The sequence below is a fragment of the Microcaecilia unicolor genome, chromosome 4 (genome assembly GCF_901765095.1).
Source record: "Microcaecilia unicolor chromosome 4, aMicUni1.1, whole genome shotgun sequence".
In the NCBI taxonomy this organism is placed as follows: domain Eukaryota; kingdom Metazoa; phylum Chordata; class Amphibia; order Gymnophiona; family Siphonopidae; genus Microcaecilia; species Microcaecilia unicolor.
Genome location: NC_044034.1, coordinates 334,949,774 through 334,963,193, shown reverse-complemented (window position 1 = coordinate 334,963,193; position 13,420 = coordinate 334,949,774). Strand labels below are relative to the sequence as shown.

General features: G+C 48.5%; 1 protein-coding gene across 6 annotated transcripts in view; it reads left to right on the top strand.

Moving 5' to 3' along the window:
• ANK1 (ankyrin 1) overlaps nt 1-13,420 on the top strand; it is a 319,396-nt gene that overhangs the window by 195,273 nt on the left and 110,703 nt on the right. For all 6 annotated transcript variants that reach the window (XM_030202059.1, XM_030202060.1, XM_030202058.1 and 3 more), the window contains one exon: nt 1,811-2,022. In XM_030202059.1, coding sequence (XP_030057919.1) covers nt 1,811-2,022 — 212 coding nt within the window. The remainder of the gene's footprint in view (nt 1-1,810; nt 2,023-13,420) is intronic.

Below are 13,420 nucleotides of genomic sequence, written 5' to 3'. Positions count from 1 at the left end.
TCACAGTTCCACAGTTCAAGGAATAATTGGCCTTCCTAGGCAAGCAGTCCTAGTAACCTCTCACACAATCCGTGGAAGCATAGACGTGAGGCTTCTTACAACACAGGATGCAAGCATCTGAGCTAAGGCCACTCCTCTTTCCTGGAACTCCCCTCAGGTACTGCAACCAAGCCAGAACACCTTGGGAGGATCCTTGCTTGGGGCTTCCCTGTCCTGTTCTGCCAGAAGGTTTTTGGTTTCCTGCTCTCTGCTTGAGCCCCGCCCTCCTGGCCAGACAAGCTAACATCCCTATGGCTCTGCTTCAATGAGGAGTGTTCTTAAGGAAACCCTGCCTTGTACCACCCACTCCTTCATATGGTGTTAATTTGCTCTAATTGGCCTTAATTTGCAGTTACCTGTATAACTGCCCTTAGTCGGGATTCTATAAATTATGTGCGCAAAATCCAAAGTGTGCAACTGGAAGTGGGCCTTATAGAGGCATGGGCAGGTCAGGGGCGTGTCTAGTACTTACGTGCACTGGTTATAGAATACCATTAACAGTCAACAGTTAGACGCAAGCATTTCCACCAGCCTTTCAGTTGGCATTAGTGCTTGCACCTAGAATTAGGTGTGTAATTGCGGACATACATGAATATTCCAAAAAAACAACAAGGCACACGATCTGCAAATTCCAACGTGGAAAACAAACCAGCAGATCAATATAACATCCAAAGATTTTATTAATGATACCATATACCAGAAAATTGCCCGACACAGGCCGTGTTTCGCCCAAAGGGGCTGCGTCAGGGGCTAAAATGGAAACCTTCCGATAGGAACAATTACAATACTCAAAAGAGAAAAACCAGCACACCCAGCAAGTCCCTTTTTAAATAGACTGTTACAATCCTGGCGCTGTTAATACCTGTCCCCTTCCGGATCTTTAGACTGTCTAGTTGTTCATTTCTGTGCATAGTTAATGCATGCTGTATTAAACCTCACTGAAAGTACACTGCCAGTCAGCTGGTGTATGGTATCATTAATAAAATCTTTGGATGTTATGAATATTCTACAACTTTAGGCTATCTATAGAGAATTACCCCCTATGTTACTATGCTTCAGAATTCTATTCTGCAAGATATTCCATCCATGTGTTTGGAAAGTAGGAGGGCAGCAGTCAAGTACAGAGTGCAGTCTCACTAGTTCTGACAATATTTCTAATATAGTATTGGAGTTACTGTAGCTCTGAGTCTGAAGTTGGCTTCAGAGTATTCTCTGTCTGCCACTCATTGGTATTTGATGAGGGTGCCGTGACCTGTGATTGAGGTGCCCTGGCACAACATAGCATTGCAGGAAAGACAGCAGATCGTGTATAGTAGATAAAAGATCCTTTTATTAAAGGAACTGCAGATCTCATATAAAATGACCCAACGTGGCCATGTTTCGCCCAATGGGCTGTATCAGGGATAACTATCCGGAGCTCAGATTTCTTTAAGCACAACACTAATATATAAAAAGCAAGTGGAATAAATGTGATCACTTTTTCAGCAGCATCAGGTATTAGGAACAGTAGTGGCACGGAGAATGGGGATCTCGCATGCAGCTCTATCGGGGATCAATGAGTAGGAGTAGAGATGAGTATGGAGATGGATAGGGAGAGGATACAGGGCTCTCACACACAGCTCTGATGGAGTCCATTGGCAAAGGAAGTGGGGGTCTCACAATCAGAGGAAGTGAGGGGTTGAGCTGGCAAATGGAGCAAGGGTTTCATACAAAGCTCAGGATATTGGGACACTCTCAGCCTCATTAACCCAGGGCTTCTTTGTTTGCACAGAGTTGGAGAGTGAAGACGAACTAGAAAAGAAGAGAGTCTGCCGGATCGTCACCACAGACTTCCCCCTGTACTTTGTGGTCATGTCTCGAATCTGTCAGGACAGTGACCTTATCGACCCAGAGGGAGGGGTTCTCAAGAGCAGGCTTGTGCCCATGGTTCAGGGCACCTTCCCTGAAACAGCAGTCACAAAGAAGGTTAAACTGTCTCTGCAGGTACAATGCATTGTCCTTAAAACCAACAAAAGTGTATACGAGTATTACCACTACTGCATATAAGGCATGTATAGTTATGCAAAGACTGCACCACTCTGAAACTGAGAATTCTGCTAATAGGCCAAGATTTCCACCTCTGAGTATGCTGGTAGATTAATTTTGTAATGGATTAAAATGGTGACACAGTATGAATAACTCTGTTTTCCCATTAACAAGCAGGATAAATCATCAACGCAGGTGGGTGACATCTTCTGATGGCGCTAAGACAGACAACTCTCAGAGCATTCTTGGGCCTGATATTCAGCCGGCAGTGGTCAGTGTTTTTATGTCCGCTGCCAGCTGTATTCCCAGATATTCAATGCCAGACTATGTCCAGGCACTGGAATTGAATATCCAGTTATAGGTTGGCCACCAAAACTTTTGTGGTTGTGCAATATTCAGCCCTTAACCGCATAAACTGAACCACTTAAAGATAGAACTTCTCTTTCTGTGGCCCAGTTTAAGCTTTTAGCTTCAAATCTAAGCTAAAAGCCCACCTTTTTGATGCTGCTTTTAACTCCTAACCCTTATTCACTTGTTCAGAACCCTTATTTTATCATCGTCACTTTAATATTCCCTTATCTCTTGTTTGTCCTGTTTGTCCTAATTAGATTGTAAGCTCTGTCGGGCAGGTAAGCTCTGTCGGGCAGGGACGGTCTCTTCATGTTCAAGTGTACAGCGCTGCGTACATCTAGTAGCGCTACAGAAATGATAAGTAGTAGTAGTTATGCGGTCAAGGGCTGAATATCAGCAGTTAGCTGCATAAGTGCCAATTCCACAAGTTAGCCAGTTTCAGCTCAGGCGCTAACCGCAAATACTCAGCGGTGCTAACTAGTTAACTGTTGCTGAATATTCACAGTTAGCCACAGACAAGCAATTTAAGAGGGCAGGATCCCCTCCTTCCCACTTAATTTGCTTTTGAATATTGGCCGGCTCGTCTTTATCCTGCTGAGATTCCTCAGTCTTTTTTATCTATGCTACTACCTGGATATATTTAGTCTCTTTCATTATTGTGTAAGCAGTGAAAAAAAAACCCCACATAGGTAGAATTAAAATCAATTAGAAAAGAAAAATAAGAGCTATATATATCAAGAAGGAATTTGATCTCACAGACTGTCTTCATCCTGGCGAGGTTCAAGCATTGCCACTGTAGACAAAAGATTGGCAGCAGTTGATTCTCATACCAGATACCTCAGCCATTTGTGTGATGTAAAGAAAAATATCATCCATAGCTCAAAAGTAGAGAGTGCTGGAAACAAAAGAATTTCAATTTTCCACATCAGATTTGCCAGTGCTTCTCAAACACTTACAAAGTGAGAAGATTCTGTGTCCAAGAATTCTGAATATTCTGGGTGTCATCCTGCTGAGAAAGTCCACCTCCACATTCAAGGACCCAGTGATGTGAGCTGCTGACAAGTATAGATTGTTCTCTGCCCAACTTTTGAGAGAAGCCCCCTCCATCACCATTGGATGACTGTGGATCCCACCTTGCTTGCTGATATAAGCCACTGCTGTCGCATTGGTGGAGAAAACTCAGACTGGAGCCCCCGCCAGAAAGGGAGCGATGTCACATAAGACATTCTGTACTGCCCTGAGCTCCAAGTGATTTATCAACCACTGAGACTTCTGTTTTGTCCAGGTGCCCTGTGCCAGATGAAACTTGTAATGAGCTCCCCAGCCTGACGTGCTGGCATCCATTGTCACCACCTCCCATTGTGTTATCGGAAAGGGAGCTATGACAGTCAAATTGCTGGGCGACAACCTCCATTGGATACTCCATCTGGCAACCAGCATCTAAGGAAGATGAAGGTTGTACTTCTGTGGCACTGGACACCAATGGCTGAGAAGACTCTTGTAGCAGTCACATATGAGCCCTTACCCATGGCACCACTTCCATCAACACCATCATTGACCCCAGAGCCTGAGCATAGACCCAGACCAAGGAGAAGATGAATCTGTAGAACCAGTGAGGAAGATCCTCTCCTTTGCTGTGTCAAATAGAATGCCCAGATATTCTAGTGTCTGCAATGGAGTTAGTCTGCTCTTCTCAAAATTGATCACCCAACCCAATGACTGCAGAAGACGGACAGCTTTGTCCATCACCACAACACTGTCTGAATAGGACAACACATGAATGAACCAGTCATCGAGATACAGGCGGACTCTTATTCCCTGGCACCGAAGGAATGCCACCACTACCACCATAACCTTGGTAAACATTCTTGGAGTTGTGGTGAGTGTGAACTGGAAGTGAAAATGTAGAAACCTCTGATGTGGTGGCAATAGGGTATATGCAAGTATACCTTCTTATCGAGAGCAGTGAGAAACTCTCCCACTTGAACCAAGGCTATGACTGCTCTTTGTGTCTCCATGCGAAAGCGGGACACACAAAGGCAGCGGTTTAGACCTTTGAGATAGAAGGCCAGATGAAAGGTTTCTTCCTTCAGGACAGTGAAGTATATAGAGTATCTGCCTTGTCCCTGTTCGGCCTAGGGAACTGGAACAATGGCCCGGAGTGCCAGCAAAGTGGCCTGAACCTCGACTGCCTTGGTTCTCTTTCAACAAGGAGACCACAAAAAGAGAGTAGTGACCGGGCAGGAGAACTCCAACTTAAAATCTTCTGTAAGAATATCCAGAACCCACTTGTCTGATGTGATTTTGGCCCACTCCTCTTGAAACTCCTAAATAGAGGTCTTCCCATCAGAGAAAGAGAAGAGTAGACCTGCCTCGCATCATTGCGAAGCCCTGGAGGCATTGGGTGCTGTAACTGACTGAGAGAAAGATTTCCTGTCCACACGAGAGGAAGATTGGTGTGTGCCTGAAAGTGGAACATCTAACCATATTGCTGACAACCAGGTTGGTACCATCTGCTGTCCTCAAATCGAGATTGAGAGCCCCCTGAAGATGGATGACCAGCGGCTTTCGGCTTATCCTGTCAACCACTGTGACTTAGTTTCCCTCAGTTCTTTTCCCAAGTTACTGAGATCTTTTCCAAATAGCCATTTGCCCTGAAAGGGCAGTTTAACTAGACTTTGATGCTGCATCTGCTGCCCAATGCCACAAACAGGGTTGCCGACGTGCCATGACAGCCAAAGACATACTGTGAGCCGTAACCTGTAATATGTCATAAATAGCATCCACCAAGTATGCCAACCCCACTTCCAGATGGGCGTTATGGTACCGTTTTGTGTTGCCGACTGCTGAAGCCACTTCAGGCATGCTCTTGCCACGAATGAGCTGCACACTGTCACTTGAAGGCCCAAAGAGGCCACTTCAAAGGCTGTTTCAGTGAGCCTTCTAGCTTCTTATCCTGTAGGTTTTTTTAGGGCAATGCCCCCTTCCAGTAACAAGGTGGTCTTCTTAGTCACCGCCATAACCAGGGAGCCCACCCTGAAAAGCTGCAATTTATGTTTCTCCTCTGGAGCTAACAGGTAGAGGTGAGACATTGCTCTTCCCACTCTCAAGCAATCCAATAAGAAGGCAGAAAACACATCTTAAATGTGGTATGAGGTATGCTAACACCATCCAGCCAGGGGCATGGAGATGACCCCATCTCGCTCCAGACAGCTCTATCCGGCTGAAAATCCCTGTAACGAACCTGGATTTTTTACCCTGTAAATATCTCCTTCCAAATGAGATATTGCACATTGCAGTCACCCAGCTTTGGACTATTTCTACCTGTTCAACTACCTTCTCCTCCCCCTGCAATACAACTACCTCTCTTCAGATCTCCACCTCCCACAGCCTCCAGATTAAGAAGTCTCTGTATCCTGAACATCTATCTTTCGCCTGATCCAGCCAACTTGTTCCAGCCACCCAATCCAGTTTCTCCCTGTTGTTCCAGTCCACCTGATCCAGCTTATTCCTGCGTCCTCCAGTCCGCATGACCAGGCTTCTTCCAGCTTGCTCCAGTCCGCCTGATCCAGCTTCCTCCTGCTTGCTCCAGTCCGCATGATCCGGTTTCCTCCAGCCTGCTCCAGTCCTCTTGATCCAGCTTCTTCCAGCTTGTTCCAGCCCGCCTGATCCAGCTTCTTCCTGCCTGCCCCAGTCCGCATGTTCCGGCTTCTTCCTGCCTGCTCCAGTTCGCCTGACCCAGCTTCTTCCTGCCTGCTCCAGTTCGCCTGACCCAGCTTCTTCCTGCCTGCTCCAATCCGCCTGATCTAGCTTCTTCCTGCTTGCTCCAGTCCGCCTGACCCAGCTTCTTCCTGCCTGTTCCAGTCTGCCTGATCCAACTTGTCCCAGTCCACCTGATCCAGCTTGTTCCAGTCCGCCCAATCCGGCTCTCCCTGCTTGCTCCAGTTCGCCTGATCCAGCCAACTTGTTCCAGTCCGCCAATCCAGCCTCTTCCTTCTTGCTCCAGTCCGCCTGATCCAGCTTCTTCCAGCTTGTTCCAGCCCGCCTGATCCAGCTTCTTCCTGCCTGCCCCAGTCCGCATGTTCCGGCTTCTTCCTGCCTGCTCCAGTTCGCCTGACCCAGCTTCTTCCTGCCTGCTCCAATCCGCCTGATCCAGCTTCTTCCTGCGTGCTCCAGTCCGCCTGACCTAGCTTCTTCCTGCTTGCTCCAGTCCGCCTGACCCAGCTTCTTCCTGCTTGCTCCAGTCCGCCTGATCCGGCTTCTTCCTGCCTGCTCCAGTTCGCCTGACCCAGCTTCTTCCTGCGTGCTCCAGTTCGCCTGACCCAGCTTCTTCCTGCTTGCTCCAGTCCGCCTGACCCAGCTTCTTCCTGCCTGTTCCAGTCTGCCTGATCCAACTTGTCCCAGTCCACCTGATCCAGCTTGTTCCAGTCCGCCCGATCCGGCTCTCCCTGCTTGCTCCAGTTCGCCTGATCCAGCCAACTTGTTCCAGTCCGCCGATCCAGCCTCTTCCTGCTTGCTCCAGTCCGCCTGATCCAGCTTCTTCCAGCTTGTTCCAGTCCGCCTGTTCCAGCTTCTCCCTGCTTGCTCCAGTCATCCTGCTCCACCTTGTTCCAGTCCGCCTGATCCAGCCTCCCTGCTTGCTCCTGACCTCCTGCTCCAGCCAGCTTGCTCCCGACTGCCTGACCCAGCCTGTTCCAGCTTCTCCCTGATTGCTCCAGTCATCCTGCTCCACCTTGTTCCAGTCCGCCTGATCCAGCCTACCTGCTTGCTCCTGACCTCCTGCTCCAGCCAGCTTGCTCCAGATTGCCTGACTCAGCCTGCTCCCGACTGCCTGACCCAGCCTGCTCCAGACTGCCTGATTCAGCCTGTTCCAGCCCATCTGCATCAGCTTATTCTAGATTGTCTAGCCTGTTCCAGTCTGTCTGCTTCAGCTTGTGTAGTCCGCCAGCTCCTGCTTCAAACCATTCCAGCTTGTTCCAGCACTACTGCCGTGCCCTCCACCCCACTCACCGCCTGTTACCCAATCCACCCCGAAACCTGTCCGCACTCACCTGCTCCTTCCTGCCTGATACCCAATCCACCTGCTCCTGCCACTCAACCTGCTTACTAGCCACTCACCTGACAGAATACCACCTCCCAGCCCATCTCCCCACCAGCTCATCACTCCCTTCCCCGACTGATCACTCTCACCACCTGCCTGTCTCCCAGCCCACCGACCTGCCCTGTGAACACCTCAGTCACTACCCATGGCCCCCATCCACATCCTATTCCTTGCCCTGTCCCTCCCCAATCTTTTCCCCCTCCAACCGCCATCTACCACATGATCTCACTACCCATCCCTGTCCTCTTCCGTCCTCCTCGCTACTCCAATACCCTACCTACCCCTGTCCCCCACCACCTCACCATCCCTACTGTCTTCCTCCTCCTTCCTAGCTCTCAACCTTCAACACCTCCTTCCTGCCATGAACCCTTCCCCTTTCTTCCTAAGCACATCCCGTCTTCGTCGCCTTCGTCGACCTTCCTCTCCCACCCTTCTCCGCACTGTCTTGCTCCTTCTCCTGCTATCCGCGGGAGACATCAATCCCAACCCAGGTCCCCCACACTTGTCCTCGCCCTCACCTCATCTAAGCAACCGTTCCCGCGATAGCTCCAATCTCATCTCTATCCCCTCCTCCCCCCCTCCTCCCTCCCCTTCTCGTGCGCCCTGTGGAACGCCCACTCCATCTGCAACAAACTTCCCTTTATCCACGATCTCTTCATCTCCCATTCCCTTCAACTGCTTGCCCTAACTGAAACCTGGCTCACCCCGACAATTCTGCCTCAATCGCAGCCCTATGCCACGGTGGATATCTTTTCTCCCATTCGCCCCGCCCAGCTGACCGCGGTGGCGGCGTCGGGCTACTACTTTCGCCCTCCTGCAGTTTTCAACCTCTCCCCCTACCTCAGTCTCACTGCTTCTCATCCTTTGAAGTTCACTCCATCCGTCTATTCCACCCACTGCCACTCAGAGTTGCAGTCATATACCGCCCCCCCCCTATAAATCCCTCCATTCCTTCCTTACCGACTTCGATGCCTGGCTCACCGTTTTTCTCGAGCCCTCATCCCCATCCCTCATTCTTGGTGACTTCAATATTCACACTGATAACCCATCCGACTCATATGTTTCTCAGTTCCTCACTCTTACCTCCTCCTTCAACCTCCAACTGAGCCCCACCACCCCTACTCATAAATCTGGCCACTGTCTTGATCTCGTCCTCTCTTCCACTTGCTCTCCCTCCAATTTCTGCATTTCAACTCTTCCTCTCTCTGACCATCACCTAATCACATTCACACTTCAGCACCCTCCCCCTCAATCTCGCCCCACACTAACTACTACGTCCAGAAATCTCCAGGCTGTTGACCCCCCCACCTTATCCTCTTGTATCTCTGACCTCCTCCCTTCCATCTTGTCCTCCAAATCTATTGACAAAGCTGTCTCCACTTACAATGCCACTCTCTCCTCTGCTCTTGACACCCTTGCACCGCCCATCTCCCGTCCCACAAGGCGTACCAATCCCCAGCCCTGGCTGACCCCTTGCACCCGATACCTTCGCTCCTGCACCCGTTCGGCTGAACGCCACTGGAGGAAATCTCGCGCCCATAATGACTTCATTCATTTCAAATTCATGCTATCCTCCTTCCAATCCTCCCTATTCCTCGCTAAACAGGACTATTACACCCAATTGACTAATTCCCTCAGCTCTAACCCTCGTCGTCTCTTTGCCACCCTCAACTCCCTCCTCAAAGTGCCCTCCGCTCCCACTCCTCCCTCACTTTCTCCGCAATCTCTGGCCAACTACTTCCGTGACAAGGTCCAGAAGATCAACCTTGAATTCACCACTAAACCTTCTCCTCCTCCTATAACCCACTCTCTCAACCAACCTACCCAGGCCTCCTTCTCTTCTTTTCCTGCTATCACCGAAGAGGAAACCGCCCATCTCCTCTCCTCCTCGAAATCCATCACCTGTTCCTCAGACCCCATCCCCACCAACTTACTTAACACCGTCACTCCTACTATCACCCCCACCATCTGTCATATCCTCAACCTCTCTCTCTCTCCACTGCAACTGTCCCAGACACCTTCAAGCTTGCCGTGGTTACACCACTCCTCAAAAAACCATCACTTGACCCTACCTGTCCCTCCAACTACCGCCCCATTTCCCTCCTATCCTTCCTCTCCGAGATACTTGAACGCGCCATTCGCAGCCGCTGCATTGATTTCCTCTCCTCTCATGCCATCCTCGATCCGCTTCAATCCGGCTTTCGCCCCCTACACTCGACAGAAACAGCACTATCTAAAGTCTGCAATGACCTGTTCCTCGCCAAATCTAAAGGTCACTATTCAATCCTCATCCTCCTCAACCTATCCGCCGCTTTTGACACTGTCAATCACAACCTACTTCTCGACACACTGTCCTCCTTTGGGTTCCAGGGCTCTGTCCTCTCCTGGTTCTCCTCTTATCTCTCCCATCGTACCTTCAGAGTGCACTCTCATGGCTCATCCTCCTCCCCTATCCCGCTCTCTGTTGGAGTTCCCCAGGGTTCTGTCCTTGGGCCCCTTCTTTTTTCAAACTACACCTCTTCCTTAGGCTCCCTAATCTCTTCTCATGGTTTCCACTATCATCTTTATGCTGACGACACCCAGCTTTATCTCTCCACACCAGAAATCACTGCGGAAACCCAGGCCAAAGTACTGGCCTGCCTATCCGACATTGCTGCCTGGATGTCCAACCGTCACTTGAAACTAAACATGGCCAAGACGGAACTTATTGTGTTCCCACCCAAACCCACTTCTCCTCTCCCTTCACTCTCTATCTCAATTGATAACACCCTCATCGTCCCTGTCTCATCTGCCCGCAACCTTGGTGTCATCTTCGACTCCTCCCTCTCCTTCTCTGCGCATATCCAGCAGATAGCCAAGACCTGTCGCTTCTTCCTCTATAACATTAGCAAAATTCGCCCCCTCCTCTCCGAGCACACCACTCGAACTCTCATCCACTCTCTCATTACCTCTCGCCTTGACTACTGCAACCTACTCCTCACCGGCCTCCCACTTAGCCATCTATTCCCCCTTCAGTCCATCCAGAACTCGGCCGCACGTCTTATCTTCCGCCTCAACCGATATACTCATATCACCCCTCTCCTCAAGTCACTTCACTGGCTTCCGATCAGATACCGCATACAGTTCAAGCTTCTCCTACTCACCTACAAATGCACTCTATCTGTAGCCCCTCCTTATCTCTCTACTCTCATCTCCCCTTATGTCCCCACCCGTAACCTCCGCTCTCTTGACAAATCCCTCCTTTCAGTACCCTTCTCCACCACCGCCAACTCTAGGCTTCGCCCTTTCTGCCTCGCTTCACCCCATGCTTGGAACAAACTCCCTGAGCCCATACGCCGGGCCCCCTCCCTACCCATCTTCAAATCATTGCTCAAAGCCCACCTCTTCAATGTCGCCTTCGGCACCTAATCACTACACCTTTTCTCAGGAAATCTAAACTACCCCAACTTGACATTTCGTCCTTTAGATTGTAAGCTCTTCTGAGCAGGGACTGTCCTTATTTGTTAATTTGTACAGCGCTGCGTAACCCTAGTAGCGCTCTAGAAATGTTAAGTAGTAGTAGTAGTAGTAGAGCTTTATTCCAACAGATTCAAGGTATCACCCATTCTAATGCAATTAGGTCCTGAATGTCTGGATGCATCGAAAAGGCCTCTGAAGGACCTCTAAGCCCTAAGCTGAAGCAGAAGGCTCCTCAATGGAAAACATCGGCAGAGCCTCAGAAATAAAGAGTACTGTGCTCCTCTTTATGAAACAACCTCAGTATTTTCTGATCATCCCCCTTCTCAGGAGGGAGATCTCCCTCCTCTAACGGCTCCTTCAACAGTAGCTCCTCTGAATAGGCCAAGGCCATATCAGATAAGGAGGAAGAACCAGAGATACATGGAAATACTTTTAAAACAAATAGGATGACGTATGTTTTCACTCAAAAAATAGTTAAGCTCTTGAACTCGCAGCCGGAGGATATGGTAACAGCGGCTAGCATACCTGAGTTTAAAAAAGGTTTGGACAAGTTCCTGGAGGAAACGTCCATAGTCTGTTATTGAAATGGACATGGAGGAAGCCACTGCTTGCACCGGGATTGCAGTATGTCTCTACCACAACAGACTGCTTATCTCGTGGGAAATTTTACATTGGGGTGACTGTCCACTGGATTGATAAGAGTCTTTAGAGAGGAAGTTTGCTTGTCTGGCCTTAAGACTGAAAGGTTTCCACACATTTGATATTCTTGCATCAGTTCTTGAAGATATTTAGAGTTTGCCATCAGACGAAAAATTGTTAGAACAACACAATGATTGCAACTTTGTGAAAGCCTTCTTTGTAACCGAACAGCATGATAATGATAACAAAGATAAAGATGAAGATGCAAGTGATGAATTAGACAGCACCACTTCTAATGCTGATGGTAATGACAATAATGGTGATAAACTACTACTACTACTTAACATTTCTAAAATACTCTTTGCTATATAGAAGTCAAATGTTTCATATAGATAGAGATTCCCTTGATCATAACCTGCAGATCAGTTAGAAGACATCAGTAATATTGTAACCTGATCTAATTTGAAGGAATTTTTATTTTTATCAGACTGAACAATCCACATTCTGCTAGTGCAGTTGAATCTTTTTAGCTGTGCTGGATTATGAGTGACAGTCATTTTCAAAAATGTAGTTATACTGAAAGCAAAGTGGATTGAATTGTAGAGCAACGAAGTTGTTGGATAAAAATATTAACAATAGTTGCATTCATTGTAGTTGCAGTACTTTTACTTTTTACTCAAAAAGTGTTATATTAAGCAATAACATTTTTACTTTTACTTATGTAGATTTTTTAAAATGTGTCCTTCACTGTACTTTTACTTAAGTATTAAAATATATGTTTATTTTTACTTTTACTTAAGTACTTTAACCTAGTACTTTGAACAACACTGTGGGATTGGTAGCATGGATTGTTGCTACTAATTGGGTTTCTGCCAGATACTTGTGACCTGGATTGGCCACTGTGGGAAGCAGGATACTGGGCTAGATGGACCATTGGTCTGACCCAGTATGGCTATTCTTATGTTCTTCTTTGCCTACTCCTGGAGATCTAAACAAGATCTCTTAGGAGCCAGAGGGGCAGTGGGGCGAGAAACTGAAGCACCTTGCAGCAACTCTGATGGTCCCTGCTTCAGTAAATAGGCATGGTGTAAGAGTAATATAAACTCCAGAGAAAACAAAGATCCCCGATGTAGCTGAATGCTCTGTCGTACCCTGAGGTTGTAAAATGGCAGCTGTGACCTGTGCATGATGAGACAGAGGCTGCTCCTCACTACCAGTCGACCCTGACAAAATGGCGCCCATTCCCACACTCTGATGCATACCAGCCCTGCTGGAGAACCCAAATACCCCAGCATATTTGGATGCTGCGCCAAATCCAAAGATGTGCTGCCGATGACTGTTTCCTCCATGTCCCGCAGGATTCCTGGCTTGCATGCACTTAAATGCCACAACACCGGCCAGTGGGTCCCACAGTGGGAACACTGTTTAACTTCCTCCGCAGGAGTCGCCATTCACCCCGTCTGACACCAGCGCAGCACAACGTGTCCCCTGTGGTGAGTCAGGATCCCTCCCCTGCACCAAGTAGAACTTGCAGCCCTCCAAGCAGTTCTGAGTCAAACTTTACTTGGACTTACCACTGCCGTCTGCTCCACTCAAGCTCACAATCTCCGCAAGTCTTGCCACAGATGAGAGAGGCTCAGGACTGATATTCTGTATCACGCTTTCCAGCAAACCTCTTTCCTTCTCCTTTTTTTTTTCTTAATGTATGGAAAAGAGAGCTCGACCGGAAACAGGGAAGAGGTGAAGGGAGGAAAGAAGTAAATTTGCGGGGTTACCAGAGACAGGGATCTGAAGACCTCCAGATAT